At 56.5% G+C, this 23105-nt stretch overlaps 1 protein-coding gene across 7 annotated transcripts in view; it reads right to left on the bottom strand.

The window, feature by feature from the left end:
- Positions 1–5226: 5226 nt before the first annotated feature.
- Positions 5227–23105, bottom strand: part of BCAS3 (BCAS3 microtubule associated cell migration factor) — a 611032-nt gene continuing 593153 nt past the window's right edge. For 2 of the 7 annotated variants that reach the window (XM_045984131.1, XM_045984133.1), the window contains 3 exons: positions 18118–18183; positions 9399–9489; positions 5227–6027 (listed from right to left, as the gene is read on the bottom strand). In XM_045984131.1, the coding sequence (XP_045840087.1) occupies positions 5991–6027; positions 9399–9489; positions 18118–18183 (194 nt within the window). In that variant the 3' untranslated portion in view covers positions 5227–5990. The remainder of the gene's footprint in view (positions 6028–9398; positions 9490–18117; positions 18184–23105) is intronic. The other 5 variants (XM_045984134.1, XM_045984136.1, XM_045984132.1 and 2 more) reach the window with 3 other exon arrangements.

The following is a 23105-nucleotide window of genomic DNA, read 5'->3' as shown; positions in this document are numbered from 1 at the left end:
GTGACCAGATAATAGGGCAGCGTTCCATAGTCAGGAATCCGGGGACGGGCCGGGAATCCGTGAATATATTTACAAAGTCATGAGTGTACACTCCTTTCGTACTTGTAAGAATGTGTGTACATCTAACTGTGCAATTTGGACATTTTCCTGGGAAAGGTCCGCATCTGGTCCAGGGGTCCAAGGCCTGGAGAGTTCGAAACACGCTGACCTGGGTTGTTTGCCAAAGAACCCTGGAGACAGTGCATGCATGGCTGCATTGGGGAACCACTATCCCACCTGGCCACAGCCACTGGGTCACCATCTTGCCCTCCCGCGGCCACAGGCTGTTTCCGGCCAGGCCCCTGTCATCTGTCCTGCCTTTCCATCCCACAGCCAACCCGAGGTCCTGCTATAGGCACTCTCAAGATTCTGAATCTACCCCCCTTCCCGCCTCCCTGCCAAACTCTCCACCGAGGAATATTCTTGGCTCCCCGGAAACCCACGCAGGGGAGGCCCAGGAGGCCTCGGAGCGGCGCCTTGAGTCTCCCAAGCTCCAGCTCGTCCCCTCCCCCACCTGGGTCTACCCCACGTCCCCTTCCCGGGAACAGGCGCCTCTGGGGGGGGGTGTCCCCGGGGCTGAGAGTTCGTGTCTCTTTAAGAGGCCCTGGGGGGCGCCTCGCAAGCCGCCGGGGGCTGGAGGGGGAGGACACGGGCGGGGGCGGCTGGCGCCAGGCGGCCGAGGCTCCACAACAAAGCTCCGGCCCCTGTCACTTCGCATCGGCCGGGCCCCGCAGACGGGCGGGGGACGCGCGCTCAGCCGCCCCTCCCTCTCCCAGGCAGTCCTGGGCCCGGGCGTCGGGCGGGCGCGGGCCTCCCGGCCTCCCGCGGGTGGTTGCGCGCCCTCAGTACGCTCCGCGCTTCCCACAACTAGGAAATCAGGAGGGGGGCGGCCTGGGCCGGGTGGTGCCTTGGTCCCGAGCCATGTTGGGCCGCCCGTCTGTCCTTGGCCCCGTAACATTTCGCGGCGTCAGGGGCCACTGTTGGGACCTTCCCCGGATTGGGTCTCGCCAGTGTCTTTGCTCTGTGTTACTGGATGTGGATCTGCGTGCGCCCGCGTGCATGGCTTAGGGGTATAAGGTCGGGTGGCGCAGGCGACGAGCGTCGGGTAACGGGGCCCCGTCCTGAGAGGAGAACTAAAGATATGATTGTGCCCGGGTTAAGCTCAGGTGACGTGTGTGGCCTATCCGTGTAACCAGCAGCGGGGGTGCCACTGGACGCCTGTCCCCATCTTGGAGCGGCGTGCGTGCGTGTGTGAGTGTGCGTGTGTGTGTGTGTGGTGGGGCGGAGGTAGACACAGAGTTGCTTCCCATGCCCGCTTCCCGGCCGGACCCGCGCCTCCCGGAGTCTTGGCGCCAGCCAGCCCCGTTTAGCGGCCGGGCCCGGCTCCCCCGCGGTCCCGGGTCTGGCTGGGGTGGGGGCCGCGGCCTCGATGACCCCGGCCCGCAGCGGCCCGGCCTGTCCCGTCCACTTAGACAAATTGCGGCTGACAGGCGCGCAGTCTCTCTGGAATCGCCGCCCGCCCGACGCCTCCCTCCCGACCCAATTACCCCGCGCAGGGTCGGGCCAAGTGGCTGGGATGGGGTGGGGGGCGTGGGGAGAGCGGGAGGCCCGACCTGTTCCCGGCCAGCCCGGTGGCCCCCGCCTTGCTCCAGGAAAGGCAGCGGGGCCCCTTTTTCCGGTTAGGTCCCGGGAAGTGCCTGGGCAGACTGCCTGTGTGGCCCAGTCCCCAGTCTTACAGGCAAACGCAAGACGAGGCCCCTCCTGGCCGCTCAGGTTCCGGACTTACCCGGCCTTTGAAGGGGGTCGCTTTACACCGAGGGAGAGGTGCGCCAGCCCGCAACCGAGGGTGCGTCCCCTCCGGCCTTTGGACGACTTCCCCCGGAGTTTTGGGGACCCTATAACGCCGGGAGCTCCAGACTATTAGCGGCTCCGGGGTCTTGGTCCGCTGGTGGCCGCTGTCCGCTTGGGAGCAGGGACGGGCCAAAGTGAGGTGTACGTCTGTGAAACTGCGAGTGCGTGGACGCGCACTTGTGAAATGGTGGGTGCGGGTGCTTGGGATTACGGCGGCGCGAGCGGGCCATGCTGCCGCGGGGCTTGAGAGAGGGGGCAAATCGCTTAAAGGACCCCTAAGACCAGCCCACCTGCGAGAGAGGGGCGGGGCTGGCCTGCGCGCGCTCGCCAGGGCCGGGATTCTCTTTCTCAAACACTTTTGCAGGGAGCGGCCCCGGATTTCCTGGCGCAGCGTCGTGGGGGACAGCGCCCCACAATCAGGGTTCCAGCTGGGTCGTACGCGCCCTCCCGTTCCCGAGGTAGAGCTACTTGGCTGTCCGGTCAGCCTCCGGGCCTCCAACCAAACTTTAGCCTTTTTAACCGAGAACTTCCTCTTTGCTTGATTCAGCCTGGTTGCTCTTCTTGGCAGGACGTGCACCTCTCCCCCTATTTTACAGATGAGGACTCTGAAGCCCAGAGGGCAGTAATTTACCCAAGGTCACGCAGCTACCAGTGGCAGAGCTGGGATGGGACCTTGGGACCTTAGAAGAGAGCAAGGGCGCATCCACTCCTTAGAAGCTAATGCTGTCACTGCTGTCCTGAGAGCTTCCCGCACTTACACAGCAAGGCAACACTGAGACTTCAGCCCCACCTTCAGGCTGGGCTCTTGTTTTAACTAGAGGATAGAGGCAAGGCTCTCTCCCTTTGCCCCTAGAGTTTCTGGCTCTAGGTGTGTAGGAGGAGGCTGCATTTCCAAGGGAGTAGCTTCAAAAGCCAGGGTCTGGAAGCTCTTAGGGGTAGGGGATGGAGATGAGTGGGATCAGAGTCTTGGATTGTGTGGGGGCGCAGGACAGGGAGGTCAGCACAGAACAGAATCCAGCCCTCTTAAGAGCATAGGAGGCAGCAAGGAGCAGACAGAGGTCAAGATCAGCTGTGCGACTTTGCAACCCTGTGGAAGGCCTGAGCCTTCTCTGGGGCTCTGGCTTCTCATCTACAAAATCAGGACTGAGCAGTACTCTTTTTAAGTACCTTCTAGTTTAGAAATTCTCTGGTCTGTGCAAATCAGAAAAATCAGCCCTTGAGAACCCTTTCCAACCCCAAACTGGCAGCTGCCTGCTCTGGCCTCTGCTTGCTTCCAGAGCTGATGCTGCTGTTTGATGGAGTACTTGCTTTCCTGGATTTGCCTTGGGACCACTAGGCCTTTTCTCAAATCAATCCCAGATAGTGCCCTCCCTCTTTGAGCTGCCACCTCAGCTCCCATCAGCCTCCTCAGACCATGAAGATATTTTTTCCTCCATCAGACTGAGAGAAAGTCCATAGTAATTTACCCTTGGAGCAGGTAGCACTGTGAGAATCGGGGAGGTCACATGGCTACCTCAAGGTCACTCGGTCAGGCCGCAATTAGATGCATGTTCTGATGGCCTCCTAGGTGATGGCATCATGGAGGTCTGCTGGGCTGCTGGGGAGGGTGAGGTGAAGATTGCCCTTGGTGTTATCTCTAGAGGATAGGAGGCTGGCTGCTCAGGGGGCCAGTGGGCAGTACAGTCCCCCACCTAGGGGCCCAGATCTCACTTCCAGCTGATTACAGGCTGTGGCAGGGTCCATAACCTCCCCAATTAGCCAGGGGCCAGGCCCAAGGCCTCTCTGATAACCCGAGTTCTGTGGCAGCCGCCATGGGGCCAGCTTATCTGGCCTTTCTTATCCTCCCCCTTCCCCCACATATTCAAAGACTTGCCCTGGCTGTGAGCAGATGAATAACCAGATTGTCCTGCAAGCTCAGCCGGCAAGTCCAGCCCTACACCCACAACTTTCCCTGACTGGAGGAGGCCACAGATGTTTTGCACCCCCCCTGGAGGGAAAGGGCTGAGCCAGGGAGGACTCCTGACTCTAAGCTGCCCGCCAGTTCCCCGCATGGTTGGAGAGAGCTGCCCGCTGTCTTTGCCCCACCCACGAACCCACGTGGATACAGAGGAGCTCACCTTTCCTAGAGCTTGGGCCCCATCACCAGGGAGCCAGGCCATGGGCAGAATGCACAGGAAGTCTGGCTGCAGCCCTGTCCCTGCCTCTTTGGGACTGAAACCCTGCTCTGGCGGGGGGTTGGGGCTGTGCCAGGCACACAAGGTCTCGGCTTCAGCTAAATGGGGGGAAAGCTGCTGCAGTCTGGCAGCCCCCAGTGGCCGTGCCCAGACCTCCGTATGGCCCCAACATGCCTCTCCCAGCACGGCCTGTGATTCCTTACCGCAACTGCCAGCCCCAGGGACTGGCTTCAGCCACCCTAGCTCCAGAAGGCCATCTACTCAGCCTGCAGAGCCCGCCGTGATTCAGGTCCGGCTTCTCCCAATAGGCCCAACTGACCAGGTGGCGGGAACTGAGGATGAAATCTCTTCTCAAATGTCATGGGGTGCACGTGAAGGGGGCAGAGGCCTCTGGAGCTACGCCGGCTCCAGCTGGACGGTCACATGGGAACCCCTGCTTGTGAATTCAACTCTTCCAAGGCTGTTACATTAAACTTTACCTCAAACCACACCTGGCTCAGTGGGTTTCCTTCAATCTTCCCAGGCCTCGCCGGCTTCTCAGGGAAGAGGGGGACCTGGGGGTAGCATGAGTCTCCGTCCTGCTCAACACCCCTTTTTGCTCCTCCTATTCTGGTCTCCTATCGGCCTTTCACTTCAGGTCCAGAATTGGGAGGGGGTGGGAATCAGGAACCTGTCATCCAAGGTGCCAGCTAGGATTCAGGAGACCTGCCTATACCTGACACCCTTCCACCTTCTGAGTTTGAAAAGAGAAGCAATTAAAAGGTGCCTGCCCCAAAGATAAGGCTAATGTCTTCAGGAGGCTTGCTGTCCCCCAGCAGCATCACCCCCGCCCCCAGACCAGCACATGTCAAGGACCTTACTGGCCCTGACTGCCACAGCGGGGGTGGGGTGGGGGGGTGGGGGTGGGGGGCTCCTGGCCTGTGTGGTGCCTCCAGAACTCACTGGCTCTGGTAGCCGGCAAGAAGTTTGGAGAACTTAAATCTGGCCCAACACAACTTGCACAGCAAACCTTCTCCTTCTCCTTCCTACCCCCTCATTGACCCTCCAATCAGTCGCTCATGTTGAGGCTGGGGGTGCTGGGAGTGGGGACACATGGTCAAATCCACAGGACTCTGCTCAGGGCTTGGAGAGGACCCTGACCCCAGCGACGCAGGGACGGACACCAACTGTAGCGTGATTTATTGGACAAGACGTGCACTTTTTGACAGGGCCTTATTAACCACGGTTTCCTTCACTGGACAGCACAGGACCTTAGAGGTAAGAGGGCTTACAGACAAGAACGACAAATCCTTCCCATGAGCCAAAGGGGAAAGAAAAGAGGAAGGGGGGGGCTTCTCCTTCTCCTTCCCTAATACTCTGGGCCTCAGTTTACCTCACGCCAGAGGGAGGTTGGCCAAGGGAAGCTGGGCAGTGCATCTTGTAGCCAGGAGTGGGCTGGGGCTGTCCGCTCAGGGTCAAAATGCCCAACCAGGCCATCCACTCTTTCTCCCCTTCCCCGCACCCCATGGGTATGGTTAGAAGATACAAAAGCGGATCCAGTACAGGACAGTGCAAACGGAGGAGGGGACAGAACTTTCGCAGAGTCTCCTTCAGCCACAGCCCCGCTGGTGGGGGACAGAGTTCAGAGTGCGCCAAGGTGCTTGGGAGAAGGGGCTCTTCTCCATCCGGGGAGGGTGGGCGGCTGTTGTCACTAAGCTTGGGGAAGGCGGTTGGTGAAAGAGGAGCAGAGACTGAAGGGCAGGACCAAGAGGGGGGCTTCTCCCCTTCCCTCCAGCAGGTGAGTGGGCCGGCCAGTCAGAAGCAGGTTGCTGGTACTACGGGAAGCCGGTGGGGAAGAGGCTGAGGGGCTGACTCTCATTGGTGGGCAGTGGAGATCGGTAGCCATCGAAGTTTCGTGGGATGCTGCCGCTGGTAGAGCCTGAGCTGTTACTCAGTGTCTCGATGCTTCCCTCTCGCTGTAGTTCTGCAAGACAGAGGAGAGGACCAGGCCTGGTCAGAATGGAGTCTGAGGGGCTGGGGGCACACCCTGGGCCGCGCTGTCTGCCTGGAGGCATCTTCCACAGGGGGGATCCCCACCTGCTCCCCAGATGGGCCAGGCAACAGCTCCGGTAACAGGGAGTGTACAGCCAAAGGAGGGAGAAGCTCCCTTGGCTGGCAGAGTCCAGTTTTAGGCCACAGTCTGTCCCTCGGTGTGGGAACCCCTTTACATAAGTCTGGCCACCCTGCTGATTTGTCTGGACCACACTGCCATACACGGGACACGTGCCCACACCTGCAGACACACTCATGCTCAGCCGGCATGCTCCCCGATTCCAGAAGTGGCTCCGGGCCTGGATCTACAGGTCAGGCAGGCAGGAGAAAAGCCAGAACACGGCAAGGACTGCAGCCTCCCTGCCTGATCTGTCCTTCCCTCTCCTCCCTGGCCCTGCCTGCTCCCTGGAGCTTCCGCCCTGGCTTAGCAACTCACTTGCTCACTCATTCTGACCCATACAGTCGGCCTGCTGGCCAGGCCGCCACTCATCTTTGGCACCTCCTGGAAAGTGTCCAGTTTCCCTGCAGGAGGGAATGCCTGGTTGGAGAGAGGCCTATTCCAACGGAGAGGAGGTCCCTGCTTGCTTGCAGTGCCTTTCTCCCTTTCTCTTAGCCCCCCAGTGTCCTGGGGGCCCCTCAGAATGCAGAGCTGCCCTGGGAAGCAGGCAGGGAGGCTCCCACCCCATCTACCGCCCCTTCCCTGGCCCTCCCACAGCCAAACTGCCATCTTGGATACAGCAACTAGCCCTATCTCATTCAGCTGTGGACCACCTCTGCCTCCCACCCCCAATCCCCAATCTCTTGACCTAAGATAGATTTTGGGCCAGGTGGTTTGGGAACAGACTTCCCTGCATGTAGAATACAAGGAAGAAGGAATTATTCTTGGCTTTTTGCAATTAGCTAGTTCCTATCCCCTTTCAGTCCCTCAGAGTGGGCTCTGAGACGTGGGCACACACATCCCCGGGAAGGCTCTGGGAGCCTACCCCAAGCCAAGATGTGGTGATCTGTGATTTCTTTTCCTGCAAGGGACGCCTGCCTGGGACTAAGGCGGTATTGCTTGTCCCCCTCAGGAGCTCAGGACCTCAAAGCAAACTTGAAGCAGCCAAGTGTACTTGAATGTTACACTTATCTTGCCTGGCTTGAGACCTTCATCTACAGCCTGCACCTAGTCCCAGGCCCCCTGCCACCAGACACATGCAGCACAGCTAGCTTGGATCAGGGTAACAGTCACGGCCTTCGCTCTTGGTCTGGCCGTCGGCAGCCAGCCAGGAACTAACCACGGACTCCCACTCCCTACAGGCCTCCCCCAAAGCACAGAAGCCGCCCAGCTGTAGCAGCCACAGAATGGGGTGGGAGAGTCTGTCCTGTCCTCCTTTAGATCAGGCATGGCCCAGGGGTTAGGGGCCCTCAGGCTGCACCAGCCATGTCTGGAACCTCGACACTGGAACCTCCCAGCAGATAGGGGGTAGTGGAAGCTGGGGGCTGTGGACACAGGTTGTGGGCCTGAGGATGGTCCCAGTCTCCAAGAGGCACTGGCTTCCCTGTTGGGCCAGAGACTCTGGGATACATCAAGACAGAAAACAAGACCGGTGGCTACCACATGAGCTCTATCTTCCCTGTTCTCTGGTCTCACCCTAATTTGGGAGTACAGACTGTGTGCCAACAGAGGGAGAAGATGGAAAAGCAAAGAAGAGACCCTGGGATTTCTACATGGAAGTGTCAGACTCCAAGAAAACTTCCTTTGCTCCCTTCTTTGCCCACAAGCAAGCCAAGGAGTGTGTGGGGGATCCTGGAGGCCCGCTGGATTTCCAAGACCCTTGCCCTCATGCACAGCCATCCTGGCACTAGGGGGCGCTGACAGCAGGGCCAGAAGGGCAGAAGAGCAGAGCACTGGCAGGAGCAAGGAAAGCAGGGGCTTCCTCAGGATCTGGACACCATGCCCAAGCAAGAAAGCCCCAGATGAAGGAGCAGGAAAGGCCTCTAGAATGGGGCCCCTTTCCAGAGCTGGGGGATGGGCCCAGAGTTCTTGATGCAAAGGGCTGACACATCCACGTTGCCAAGGAAGTGGAGGACACTGGAGCCCAGGACCAAGCACAGCAGCCCCGCTGCCCCTTGGCACAGGCCCAGGGCAACACCCTCAGCAGCCTCAGGGGCCCCACTCTGTGAGTCTGAGTGGATGCCCTCATCCCATCATGTGATAGCGCAGGGGCATTTGCCAAAAGAACTTAGGAGTTTGCTGCTCTTGGGGGCCAGGTATGGCCTGACCGGCCTGGCTATTTTCTTTTCACCAATCAGGCCTGGGATTAGACAGGAGTGGGCAGGCTTCTCCCTTGCCCACCAGCCCCCCAGAACCCAGGTGGCCACACAAGGCAGACTTGACATCCCCCAGCTCCCTCTCATCCCCCCTCCTCTCTATTACCACTGCCTGCGTAGGCCTGCACTTCCCATCTAGATGATTTCAAGAACTCCCTCCCTGTCTCCCCATTTCCAGCACCCCCTCTCCAACCCGTCATACCAGAGTGGCTCGACTCTGGCACAAACCTCATCGTGCTTTTCCTCTGCTTTAAAACCTTCATCAGTCCTTGAGTCCTCAGCATCAGGTCTAAAATCAGCCCTCCAAAATGGCCTTTCGTGACCTGCCCCCGAGACCCCACCCACGGATGGCACCTGTTATTGGATCTGAAGAACCAAAGTAATGCACTTGTGCCGTTCTGGGATCTCTCCAGGCTGCCTCAGGCCCCCGGGCCTGGGCTTATGCCATCCCCTTTGACTGAAAAGCCCTTCCCAGGCTCCCATGGCCCCCAGAACCCCTACTCATCTTTCAAAGGTGAGCATAGGTATCCACGCCCCACAGGTGAGCCCGTCTTGCAGCCCTGGTAGCCGGCCAGGCCCCACCGGGCTCCATCCTCATTCCTGCCCCAGCCCTGATCACGTCTGTGTCCTCACCCGGGTGCAGAGCCCCTCGGGGACTGCTTCTGGCCCTTAGCTCTGTATCCCTCATGCCAACCACAGAGCCTAGAAAATAGCTGGTGCTCAAAAAACATTTCCTGACTGATGTGGTGAGGAGAGGCGGGGAGCTTCTCTTCAGCATGTGGTCTATTAGTAAGAGAACTAGGGGCCTGGCTGGACCCGGGCACTTTTCTACAGGCCTTCTGTCAACCCCTTCTCTCTTCTCCCTGAGACAGAACAATGAGTGTGTGCAGAAGAGGAAGTGGAGGAGGGGTGCACACAGGTTCCCCCCTTCGAGTCACCCCGGCCGCCCAGCCCTAGGAGCAAGCGGCAAATGGAAATGTGTGGCCTTACCTTCCTCCATCCCGAACACCTGCTTTGTTACTGTTGGGTTGCTCACGGACGCTGGGCTGTTGGCATTGTTTTTTTTTTCCTTTTTTTTTCCCTTTTGAAAAGAAAAGCATTGAGGAATCTTTTTGGAAAAGATATGGACAACGATTGAGAAGTACACTGATCCCTGCAAGCAGGTGGAGAGGTCCTAAGGAGGTGTGGGGTGTCACGCTGGGAGGAGGGCAGGCTGGCGGCGAAATTCCGCAGTCAAGGACAGTGACATGCATGTGTAGGGGGGGTGGGGGCCAACCCATCCGGAGGGCCCCAGAGATGGAACTGTTGTGACGGAGCTGAGAGCCCCTCCGGCATGGGGGTGGGAGAGAGGAGCCACACACGGAGGAGGGCGGGGGGGGGGGGGGAAGGGGAGAGAAGGGTGCTGGCAGGCACCCCATGCGGGCAGGTTGCTAGAAGAGGGAGAGGAGACAGTGGGCAGGCTGCAGAGTTTTGGGGGGACACCTCCAGACCTTTGGACTCAGGGGTCCAGCTTCTGGGCTGCTGCCCTCCTTCCCCATTCCCAAGAATGCCCCAGATCTGGGCAGCTCTTCTAGGGTAGAGGTGGGCTTGTGGGGAGAGTCCAGCAGCTACCTGCTAGGGTCTTGGGAGAGAGCTGGGGGCCCTATGCCAGGGTGGCTGGGAAAGCACACCCCGTAACCTCCCTACTTGGAAGAATGCAGATTCTGCTCAGTGGGAAAAAGCCAGCTCTTAAAGAGATCGCTCCCCAGGCCTCAAAGCATGATAGGGAATGAGGACTAGTTCCCAGCCAAGCGGCAGGGCTCAGAGAGAAGATAACTGATGGTGCCCTCGCCTCCTGCATGACTCTGCACCTGTGAGCTGGGTGCTCATCTCCCCCTCTTGCAGATAGCAAAACCAAGGGAGAGTAGGAAGCCATGGGCTTTGGGTATGCAGTCCCCTGAGAGGGAACTGGGGTGGGTGCAGGCCCTGGGATGGAGATGTGGGCAACCCCAGGCATCACTGACTGGCTCCCATGCTCCCTGCTGGCTGTGTCCACCTGTTCCCAACTGCTTCTCACTGGGAAAGGAACCTGCTAGCCACAGATGCCCCTCGATGCCATGGCCAGGGTGGGCAAGCCACAGGGGGTAGCGGGACAATGGAAGGAGCAGAAACTACGAGGAAGGTGCCAGGCTCTCATAAGTGAAAGAAAGAGAACGCTCAATCCTCGGGTTGCCCCCACTCCACATGGAGTCTGGCAAAGTTCAGAGGGGACAGGGAGGTGGCTGCCCTTGTTAGGGAGAAGCAGCTCTGGCTACCTGGGTATGTATGCAAAGGGAGAAGTCATGGTTAAGTCTCTGTGAGGAGGCGGGAGCACAGCTGGCTGCAAATGTGGCCCCACTGGGGCTGGGCCATGCGGAATGAGGGGGTCTCTCTGCGATAGTTCACCCCCTCATCTCACAGCTGGATACCGCAGCTCCTCTGCAAATGTGGGAGCAGCGGAGACGGGCTCCTGGGAGCTGTGGGTGGGTGCTGTTGAGCTGGGCGGGGCGCACCAGGGGGAGAGGCAGAGGTTGGAGGCAGACAGGACTCTTACAGGGAGCCAGAGATGGCCTCTGGGGGCCGGCCACCAGGACACCTCCTCTGTGGCCCCCAAGGCTGCTTCACCCTTGAGATGTTCTCTGGGGCCATTCTCTCCTCTGGATACAGACCCTTCTCTCCCTTGAGGCTGTCCCATACTGGCAAGCCAGAGACTTCCAAGGACAGACTGGATGGAAGCCTCTTCTCACTCATGAGTCACTTCACTAAGTGCCATGGTCTTGGTTCCCCTGTTCCCTAAGAAACGCTGGGGACACAGGTAGTGAGCCCTGGAGAGAGTGGGGAAGCCCGGGGAGCAGGGGACCCCAATGAGAGGTCAGGAGTGAGGTCCTACTTTGGGCTTGACCGTCTCCAGGCCTCTTCTGGGCAGATGGCAGTGGGGGCAGCTGGCCAATCGGAGACCCCGAGGGATGCCCCACTGGCTTCTGGTGGTGGTGGTGGGGACACTGTGGAGAGCCCAAGGCTCAGGACTCAGAGAGAGGCCTGCTTCTGGGCTCCAGCGGAGTCGATGAAGGCAGTGCTATGGCTGTGTTTGGGAGGAGGGTGCCTGGGCCCTTGTGGTTCAGCCTCTGGGCAGCTCTGGCACTTCCTCCATCACCAAAGCAGCAGCATCTACGGGCGGCCCCTCCGGCATGCTCGGCACTCAGCCCTGTTCTGCACACTCAGAGCCTCACGATGCTGATCATTAAAGGGATTAGCAGAGCACTTTTATTGGGCTCTGGCTGCAGCCACGTAGCCTGGCCCTAAATGAGCCACCCAAGCGGCTGGGGTGGGGGCGGTAGGCTTAGAGCTCAGGACAGTCTCAGCCTGCACCCACAGCACGCTTCTGGCAGTGGGAAGAGAGAACGCCGCCCCACCCCCAGCCCCACCTCCTATCCCAGGTTCTCAAGGGCCTGAGGAGAAGGGAGGGGCAGTGTCTGTCCAGAGCAGGGAGGCAGTTTAGGGAAAAGGTCGAGAGCACAGGTTCCAGCCTGTGGCCACTAGGGAGACTTTGGGCAAGTTACTCAACATCTCCTGTGCCTCAGTTTCCTATGCGTGAGGATAACAATGTCTGCTTCCTAGTGTGAGTGTGGCTGTGGCATTAAATTAAATAATGTAATGCACGTAGAGTACGTCACAAAGCTTAAAGCTTCCAGCCGGCAAATGTTGAGTTACTACTATTGTCGCAATTGTATTAGTGATGGTGAATATCCACAAGGTCCTCTGGGTCCCTCTCCATCTTCCCTCTCCAGGAGGTGCCTCTGCCAAACAGGCCCCTATCGGCTCGCCTGCCACTAGGGCTTGGGAAGGATTCTTTCTTTTTAATCAAGAAATGGCCCGCTGAGGAAGATGGCAGATATGTGTTTACAGCTTTTCATTTCCCTCCTTGCCTCTTTGTAAATACCCTTTTCCAAGCTGGAAAATAAATTCCCAACCCTGTTGACATGCATTGATTTTTCCCTCCTGCATCTACCTTCCCCATCAGCAGGGCCTTTGGTTAAGCCCCTTACCTGGGTTGGGCTCAGCGGCACCCCAGGGGAGTGGGTGGCCCCTCCTTCTTGGGAGGTTGGGGTTGGCGGGGGCTGTGGGTGGGCTCTGACTAGGGGGTTAGAGATTTTCAGAACTTCTTTGGATGGGATATATGGAGAGGAGACCAGGGATCACAGGACTGCTGCCAAGTTCAGCAGATGGATCCAAATGGGGTCTGCCCCAAGCAATCCACTTGGTCAGCCAGGAGCCTGCTGGGACCTGCTGGCTGGGACCAACCAAGCAAACTGGGACTTGGAGAGAAAACGGCGAAGCAGGTAGGGGGGCTGAATGCTTCCTGTGGGGCTGAGCAGGACTGGCAACCCCCCGATGCTGGGATCCAGAGAGACGGCCCAGATGCCAATCAGGAGACTGCCTGCCTTATACCAGTCCTGGGCTGGGAAACTCCTGCTCACTCCTCTAGAGTGAGGCAGAGACAGAAATGGAGTTGGCTAAAAATGTTTCCAGAAACCCCAACAGCCCTGTCAGAGACCACACTCTGGGCCAGAGCCAGTCTCAGCACTGGCAATTTTTAGAAGGATACAAGGGCAGCAGGTAAAGGAAGCAGCCTATGGGGAGGCCTTGCTTTTCCTCACACTCAGAAAGGCCCAATTTGGAGGGTGCCTGCCTCCCCAACACCTTTCCCCTTCCCGCCCCGCTCCAGCCCCACCAGTCGGGCTCTCTTGCATGCAGGCAACCCCACAGGCCTTGGAGCTGGCACAGATGCCGACAGACAGGCCTGGAGGGCTTGGGAGAGGACAGGGCCGGGGAGACAGAAGGACCGCCCTCCCCTTCCAGCAGGGCTTTTGCTCCCTTCCCAGGCATGCTTGTGGAGGGAAAGAGGGCAGCTTCTTGAAGCTGAGGGCCAAGGATGAAATGGCTCCTCCACATCCAGATAATGGAGATCCCGGTTTGGGCTGCTGGAATCTGGGCGTAGAGGAAAAACGGTGCTAATTCTGGCCGGCATACCTCCAGACCTCGCACCCATGTCTGAATGCAGAGCTCTTGCCTACTGATGTCATATACCTCTGGTGACCTGACTGCACACAGCCTGTGGGCAGGCACGCACCTTCCCTCCTGCCCGGGGTCCATTCCACCCATAGGACTCCCACAACTGTGCTTTCTCTCCCCTTTGCCCAGCTCTCGTTCCTGACCCCTGCAGCTACTGGGGTCTAGAATGTCACAGAATGAAGCCAAGGCCACATGGTCTGCCCGGACCCCACTCCTCAGCTCTGAACAATGAAGGGAAATATCCAGTGCTCTTGGCTCAGGAGACCAGGAACTGCTTCCCTTGGCCACTGGGGCCATGCACACGCCTAATAACCTTAGGGCTTAGGGGGAGACCTGAGGTCTAGAGAAGTCCTCAGGTCCTCCAGGCATCCACTGGCTCCTGGAAGATGAAAGCTGTGGCCAGTTGTGGGGAGTTGTAGAAAGGATGATGGTTGAAGAGACTAGGCAAGCAGACAGCCTCCATCCAGGAAAACCGGGGAATAGACACATCACCTCTCTTCCCCATCGCTCCTTCCCTCCTCCCTCCACTAGCCAAAGAGAAACCTTATTCATGACAGCAGGCCAGCGTGGCATTAATATCCTGAGGGAGAGGCATAGAGGTAGCTAGATCCCCAAATTCCTTGTGGGGACAGGGGTGTGGCAGGAGCTGAGCATGCTGGAAGGTTGGGGAAGGGAGAATAAAGCACAGAGAGAGGGAGAGGGAGGCCTAATGAATGAGGAGGACTCTGGAGGCCTCTGTTCAAAAGAACAGATTCTCACCACATCCTGCACCCCCTCCCCTTTGGAGCTGGCTGGGTGTGTGTGTGTGTTGGGGGAGTGGGGAGCACAGCATCTTGAGTTCAACAGAGCAAGCAGCTCGTGGCTCAGCCAGATTCCTTCACGGCCTTTGAACAACTGATGAGCAACGGCGGTAGGTGGGGTATTAGCTGGAGGTTATGCTGGCCCAGGTCGCCCCGTATGACAACCATAATAAGGTAGGGAGACACAGAAATGCTGCCACACTCCACTTCCAGGAAATCCATGTTACCCTAAGCCAAGTCTTGGCTTCAAAGCAGGAGAGAGCAGGATCCCCTACCCGGACCACCGCGACCAGCACCCCGTGTGCAGTGACCTTCTCGGTATCACTGTACCACTCTAACTTCACATCCTGATCTGTCACAACCCATTGGACATGGGGACAGCAAAGGCTGAGCAGAACGGGCTCCTGTTTCCCTGGTTTTGAGGTATTTGACAAATCTGGCTGAAGCCACGCTTCGGGAACAGCCCTGTGCTGACGCCACCGTGGATGGCAGGAAGGAAGAGTCCTGGGGTAGGAGGCTGAGTTCTAGCACAGACAGATGTGCTGAGTGACCGGCGCGAGTCACTTCACTTCTCCTCCACCTCAGCATCTGTCAGGCGGGAGGGGAGGAGCGTCTCTGGCAACCTCACCGGGTGCGTGAGGCTCTAAAGAGAAAAGGATGGGATGGGACTTTCAGAAGCAGAACACGCGTCAAACACGGGGAGATCAGTGCAGCCACCTCTGGTGTTCCAGCAGGCGGAGGCCCCCAGAGACGGGCTCCTCAGGCAGGAGGGCCTGAAAGGGCCTTTCTAGCTCCAGGTCACGGCACGACATTGGGGGCCGAGTCTTGGCAGACGCCATCTGAGGTGGACACGGGCCGGGCGGTTCGGAGATGTGCCTTTGACAGAGAACATCCAGCCAGGTGCTGTGGCATGAGCTCTTTGTGTGTGTCTGCGTGTGGGGAGGATGTGGGTGCCAGTGAAGGCCCCATAAACATGCCCACTCAGCATGGCTACGAGGAGGACATGGCACTTGGAGAGTCTCCTGTGGAAATGGTGCTTGGCAGCTAGCCTGGACCCGCCTATCTCCTCCAGTCCAGCCTTGAGGCTCGGGAGACCCCACCGAGCTCGCAGGCCGGGTCTTCCCAAGCTGCCCTCCAGGGCTGAGAGGCAGCACAGGGGTCCGCAGACTACAGGAGAGATGCAGCTCCTTGAACTTTGCTGGCCTGACAGGCCAGAGCCACATCTGGTTCTCATTCAAATGTCCAAACATAATTAAATTCTCTATGATGCAGCGGAAGAGTTTGGTAAGATGTGGCTTTCCCCCCTTTCCATCAAGGTTAAGAAATCAGTCTCTCATTCCACTGGCCGGCCGACTCATTCCTGGTTTGTCCCATTCTAGAAAGCAGAGGCCTGTGCTCTGATCTGATTTCTCGAGCTGATTGGGCTGGGGACAGTGTGGGCTACACGGAGCCCTTCTCCCCCACTGTCCCACTTACCCACCTGAGAGGATTAACAGCTGAGGCCAAAGCAGCAGGCTGGCGACTGAGCAAGTCAGTACCCTGTGAGCTGGGCGGGGGTGGGGAGGCAAGCCTACGGCGACAAGGCAGAGGCAGCTGTCAGCTGTCCTACCCAGGCTGCGCCAGACATACCAGTGTCTTCTCACTGACTAGATACAAGGATCCCCTCTCTAGGTCCTCACAACGGGAAGCCCTTGAGAGTCTTCAGTCTCCAGCCTGGCCCTTGAGTCCCTCTGTGGAAAACAGAGCTTCCCACAGTCATGGAGGGGTGAGGCAGTGCCCCCACCCTCAACCCGCGCACCTCCCACCTCTCACCTTGCAGCTTGGGGACTGCTGCAAGGCCGCAGAGAGCCCTGGCCCTCCTCCACATACAAAAGAGGGAGGCGGGGGGAGTGCTGGAGGCATGAAGAAGGCTGGGAGCTCCCTGTCTCACAGGATTGCTGGTTGTTTCTGGCCTGTCAAGGCTCTGAACAGGCTAAAGGGCAGCAGGGTCCAAGGTGCAGTCCTCGGAGATGGCGGGCAGCCTCCTCGACAGAAAGGAGGCCCGCTAACCGGAGGCTTCACTGCCTCTCCTCAGTGGCCAGTCCAGGACTGCCCCGAATTCTAGCAGAATATCCTCTAGATGGGTTAGCGTCCCTTCCCGACTGAGTAGCTTCTGTTTCGGGCTTTTTTTTTTTTTTTTTTTAAACTTAGGGATTTATGACTTTCATGGTTATGGGTTCCATTCTACTTCCTCTGTGCCTATTCTAATCTTTGTGGTACACGCTTTATAAGAGTTTCTTAAAAGTCAGGATATTTTTCCTTTTGAAACAAGCTGTCCTGCAAGTTAATGACTTACAGTGGGTGTGGATGCTACCCAGAGACAAACAGGGGCTGGGAAGGGGATAACTGGGGTGCAGTAGAGGAGAATCTTCTGGATTAAACAGAGCTATGTGGAGGTCCCTTTAAGATCCTGGGCCAACTCCTGTGCTAGCAACCCCCGATGTTCGCCAATGTCCCTATCAGAGAACCAGGACCACTTTCAGGTGCGCATGGTGTTTCCATGTCAGAGAATGCTCAGTGCTCACCTGGGGACAGGTGCACGCATACATGCACACACATGCACGTGCAAACACACACGCACACGCACACGCACTCACAAGCTGGTGTGAACCAAACAATCCAAACACGGCTGACCCAGCTCTGAATTGGGATAATTCTGTTTATCTTTTTGAAGCGGTCAACTTCTGTTTAGTAATGAATTTAATTAACTTCTCGGTGGCATCAGTGCGAAGGCCGTGTGTCTGGTGCCCTCACATCCGTGAAGAAGGCTTTAAGGAAACTTAAGCCAGTCTTTAGCCCAGATGCCCGAGGCCAAGCCTGGCAAAGAGAATGGAGGTGGAGCCGAGGTCCCCATTGTCCCCGCCAGGGTTGCAGCCCGTGTTCTGGAACCCATGCGCTCCGCCCCCCCACCCCCCGGGAGAAGAGCACAGGTCTCAATTAGCTGCTGTGGAGCCGCCTGTCCAGGGGAAAAAGCTGAGCAGGATGCCGCCTCTGCTTTGTGCTCTGTTCACAGACTGGCTGCTGGAGCCGGGGCTCTATTCATTATTCAATTCAGCTAGCTCAGACGAGTCTTTCCATTTGCTCCTCCAGGAGGAATAACAAATCTAGAAATGCAATTCCACTTTGGTGTATTAAGATATTGATCTGCCCGGTGAGGGGAAGTGCATTTGTTCTGTCAGCCCGCCCATGGGCAGGAAGGGGTTAACCAAATGTTTATCACAAGGCTGGCTTCAGAGTTGAAAGTAATGTGATCAGTAATGAATTTTGTGTTACATTAGGTTGTATAAATGGACAGACAAGCGCAGACAACAAGTGGCCAGGAGTCGGGGCTAATCTAATGATGTAAAAATAGAGACAGCACCAATTATACTAGGGGCCAGCTCCAGGCTCCTGCAGGGACTGCAAATGAATAGGTACAAATCAAATTACTCACTAATAGACGCACTACAAGAAGGGCAGTCAATGGTAAATGCATTAGAGCCCAGTGACCTCTCTGCTCTGCACAGCAGAATCCGAAAATTTGACTTCCATCTTAAAAGTGGGGGGCAGGGAACGAGGGTCTCAAAGAAACTCTTGTTGGGTGAAGAACAACAACTACGGCCCATCCCAAACCAGTCCGCTGCCAGAAGGTACCTCTTGTCTGTGCTGACCTCTTGCCTTCATTTCAAGGCCTCCTGAGAGCCTGAGCACCCGCGGGGGGTAAGGGAGCAACTTCTTGAGGGACAAACAGAGCAGCGGGACGAAGCCTTGCACGTAGGCAAAGACAGGAGGTTACATACCAACATACTTCACAGCCACGTGTCTCTCAGGGGTGATGTTTTTTACGGCTACGTCAAGGGCTGTGTCTGTATTGAAAATAGAATATTTCTTTAAAGAGGATCACAACATGGACCTTTAAGAGAGCAGCAAGTGCTCAAACCAAAGCAAGTAGGTATCAAAATCCAGTTGGGCCACGGAGAGCTCTGCAGGGGGCTTGTTCATGGTCTGTTCCATGGTGCAGCATATCCGGGCTCTGCCCTAATGCTTGTTAGCCTCGACCACCGTCATCCTTCCCTTCCTTCCTCCTGCCCCGCGCTGCCTACTGAGTGCCTGTATCCATGGATCATGGAGACGTGCTCAGAGGCAGGAACCTGATGCTCATTCTCAGCTCTCCGTGGCATGGGGGGAACCCAGTGTGAAACCAAAGCATCTCCAAGCCTTCCGAGGACCCAGCCAGGCCCAGATGGACACGGGACCCTGCTGGGCTTCTCCCTCCACCCCCTCTAAGGCCAGCACTATCACACCCTCCAAGTGGAGACGGCATGCTGGTCCCGGCCGACCGGGGCCCAGAGATGATGGAAACATGCTGGCAGAACGAGCACAGAGAGGACACAGAGTGAAAAAAGTCACGGACACAAATGAAGGAACTGGATGTTGATCTTCCCCAAACTTAATTAAGCACATAGAGTGGTGGGATAGGAAGCTCTCAGGCTACACTGAATAATATGTGGGGGGAGCTGGGGGCGGTCTGCGAAGCCTGGTGCGGGGGGGATTCTGCCAGCAAATTAAAACATTTATGCTTATGCAGTGGGCCTGCAGGTGCCTGGGGGCAGGGGTGGGGTTCAAGAGAAGTGGGCAGGAAGAAATCACCAAATGTCAGTGGTCAGGCGTCTGATTCTGATAGAGGTACTTGGAAATGCCTTCTTCTGCTACGTTCAGTCACACTGGCATGGCTTGGCCTTCTTGGTATAGTGAGGCTCCGGATTCCTGAAGGGTCAGAGGGTCATTTCCAAGTTTCATTTCCTGTGTGTCATGTGCCTCTCCTCTATTACCAGCCATCCAACCTAGGGGCCAGTCCGTACACCACAGACCATCTTCGGAGGACGCGAGGCAGGCTCAGAGGGGAAGATGGGTATTTAACCATCCATGACTGGGTTCAACTTTGTTCAGATCTCACACCTCACAGAAAGGTCAATGGTTAAAGGTGAATTCTTTGGCAGAGGAGGAAGAACAGAGAGAAATACTCCCTCTTGTTAACCATTTACCTATGTTAATGTCTCCAGAGGAGGGCCCTCGTCTGGGGGTCCATCTGCCCTTCCCCACCCTCTTGTCCAAGCCTGTTCCATTTTCCACAGAAACTCCTGCCTCCATGTTGGGGCAACACCCGGAAAGGGGATTCTGACGGTTCACCAATGAAGTCACACTGGCACTTCCTCCTTGTTGACAGGAATCAGGGTGCTTTGCTTACAGAATTTGGAACAGACTGGGCAACTGAAAAGTGCACAGAGGAGCTTCTCAGCCCTAAGCTCCCATTATAGCTCTGCCCTGGCCTGGGACTTCTAGCAGCCTTGGGAGACAGAGGGAGAGGGAGAGAGAGGAGAGAGAGAGAGGTAAAAAGGAAGAGAGACGGGAGAGGGAAAAGGGGAAGAGTGGGGACTACGAGAGAGACAGAGATGGAGAGAGAGGGAGATGGGGGGAGGAAAGGGAGAGGGAGGGAAAGAGAGAGAGAGAGAAATGGTCTACCTAGAATCAGATTTGACAATGGGCCAGAAGCTAACAAGTATGACCTAAACATGGTCATTTTTCCCACTGCTCTGGCTGGCTTTCATTTACTTCTCAGGAGCCACAAAAACCCATGCAGTCATTCAACAAACATTACTGGGGCTCAGCTTGGCTCTCATCCCAGTGCTGCATGGTGGGCAATGAGAAGGCTGGTGGTTAGAGGTAGCAAAGAGGAATGAGACTCTGTTCAAGGCACCAGAATCAGGTTAAGACAAGCAGTATGGGCAGTGTGGCTGAGGGAGGGGCTGAAGGGACCACCCCGCTGTGGCGTGTAGAAGGGAATCAGACACGGCTAGGTAAAGGACAAGGCAACAGACACTGCTTGTCCGGGTCCAAGTGTCCAGGGAGCAGACGGTTCAGAAGCTCAGAGGAGAGAGAAAGGGCATTTGGCGGCAAGGTCAGGGAGGGTTTCACAGAGGGGATGTGATCAGAGCTTGGTCTACAGAAGTGACCAGGCAGAGAGGGAGGGCGGAGGGGACTCTAACAGAGCCAGGTGAGCAGGGCATGTGCTGCGGACGACAGGATGGTTCTGATGGGAGCGTGTTTGCATGAAGGTGGTGGTGAGGATGAACACGAATAAGGGGTTACTGGGGACAAGTGAGTGGGAGAGCAGGTTGCCAAGGAGGGTGAGGGGGGGCCTGGAAGAGCCTTGAAATCTCACGGCAGCAGCCAAGGTGGAAACATGGGGGCCCTGGGCATGTTGTGAGTAGGGAAATAGGAAGACAGAACAGGCCCTGAACGTGAGAGCCCCATTCCTCTTCTAGGGATCCCTTCTCATTCTGAATAGTGGGTGGGAGTCATTGAACTATCCTCTGACCCGGTGAGACTGACCGGATCTTGAGAAACTCCTAGCTCTCTCTCTCTCTCATCCTGCTGTCAGCATTCCTGGGCTGTGTGAGCAGAGTGGCGTTATTTAAAGCTCCCGGGCCTCATTTCACTTCTTGTGAGGTTACAGCTCAGGCTTCTTAACCTCAGCGCCCACTCTTTGGATGATGTGACTAGATGGCAAACAATGTAAACTTCTTTAGAGATACTGTGGCTTCGACCTGTTTTCTCTACATCTCCTGAGTCAAGTTTATTAAAAAAATTACTTTTCTTCTGTTTTGTGTGGATCCCAATTTCACAAATCTTTCTCACGAACCAATTTTATCTTTTATATACACATGTACAAGCTTATTTTCCTTTTTCAAATAATGACTAAAACAACTAGTAGTGCAGGCCCTTGTACAATGTTGCTCACCCATGGAGGATATAAGCTTTGTGAGCACTCAGTTGGCTGATGGGTTACAAAACGGCCCCCATTATCTTGACCTGGGGGAGCAATAAACATGTGCAGCTGGGGGCAGGGTTGGTTGGGAACCACTAGGTGTGAATTAAATCCCAGATGAAGGGTCACAGATAGGACCCACAGGTGTGGGAGACCCAACCCAAGAAGCCTGAAGACCCACAGGCATGGGTGTGGGCACACCTGGCCAGGACTGGAAACCACCACCTGGGTTCGTGCGCCTGTCCCTTCTCCCCTCAGTCCAGTAAGTGCCTGCATGGAGGTTTGGTCTGAACACCAAGGACAACATAAGTAGGGTTGTCCCTGAAGATGCTTTTGCCATTGTCCATGGGACAGACCCTTAAAGAAAGAACTATTCTGATACCAGAGTGATGAAAACTCATCTAATTCCACTGTTTTACAGAGCCTGGGGTTCCACCACCTCCTCAATATCTCATTTGGATCCTGTGTTTTTTGTTATGATCTGACTTCAAATCTTTCCTCTTTCCTCCATTGTGAGTCAGAGAGGGGAACAACTCCCTGACACTGTTGTGATGATGAAAGGACATTTCTGTCGCTAGCCTAGAGGCTGAAATATAGAAGCCACTTGGCAGAGGGGACCATTATCATTGAGAGGAGCCAACGAGAAGACAGATAACAGACACTGTCCCCCAGCACAGTGCCCGGCACCTAACACACACGGGGAGCAGACGTTTCCATGTTGCCTGGTTTCTCTCGCCCATGGTACTGGAGAAGAAACTGAACCCAGAATGGGAAAGGAACCTGCCCAAGGTCACGCAGAGTGACTCCTTCATGAGGACTTCCAAATGCCACTGAGAAGAAAAAACCAACATTCTTCCCAGCATCAGTAGCTGGGTACTAGGAACGGAAAGGGCTGTCAGATTCAACCTTTCCCACCCGTGGAAACTAGCGAGGGACAGGCCATCTGACACCGAACTGGGACACAGATGGCAATGCCAACAAGGCCACGCCCCGGTTTGCAGGCAGCAGCTGCCTCCCCGCCACCCTCAGCAGCAGTGCTGTGGCCGCCATGGCGCTGGGCTCTGCATCTGGGGGCTCCTGTGTCTCTGGGGACTTACTCTTCTCTCCCCACCCTCAGCAACCATGGCAGCTGTGACTGGGCAATTGGCAGTTTTGTCTTCACACCCTAAAAAGACCCACCCAGACTCCCGGTCCAGCCCTGCTAGGCGGGCCCCTGTGGGCACCCGGAGAGAGGAGCCAGAGAGGAAAACACACCACTCAGCTCTGCTGCCTCCTCTGGAGCTTTCATCTCTGTGAGGGTAACAACCATGCCTACTTCCCCACAGTGCCCAGCCCGGCGGGGAGAAACCAGCAGGTGTCTACAGAGAGCTAGGCTGCCCACTGCGACCATGGAAGAAGGTGCAGGCCCACTGACGAGGTTGCTGAGAGAAGACATGAAAAGCATTTTGCAGACATGCTGTAGAAGGAGCAAAATTCGAGGGCCCAATTCAGTAATACAAACCGAAGGCTAAGTGATAGGCTAAATTACTAGGATGAAAGCGCTTGCCAGAAAGTAGAGGTGTCTAAGGAATAAGAGAATTAATTCACGACCACAGTTGTCACCTGAGCAAGTGGCAACTTGAGATGGGACAGGGCCAGTATGGCCCCTACCAGAAATGCAGCCTCAGCCTGAAAATGACCACAGACCTCAGCAGTGGGCTGAGCGAGAGTTCCAAGGCCCACTGGAAGAGCAAACCCTAGAGGGAGGCTAGAGGGACCAATGCACTGGGTTACTTGCCTTGGGGAACACATCTGGTCAACTCCAATAACAATAGCCGACATTTATTACTAACATCGATTTCTACAGTCCTGAAATGGAAGACAGTATTAGCACGAGGCCGCACACACGCAATTGCACATACATGTCTGTGCATGCACGCACACACACGCAGTGCTCTTTGTTGTTCTTCTGCAGATTAT

This window comes from Meles meles, chromosome 18, assembly GCF_922984935.1.
Source record: "Meles meles chromosome 18, mMelMel3.1 paternal haplotype, whole genome shotgun sequence".
Lineage (NCBI taxonomy): Eukaryota > Metazoa > Chordata > Mammalia > Carnivora > Mustelidae > Meles > Meles meles.
This window is presented reverse-complemented; position numbering and strand designations above follow the sequence as displayed.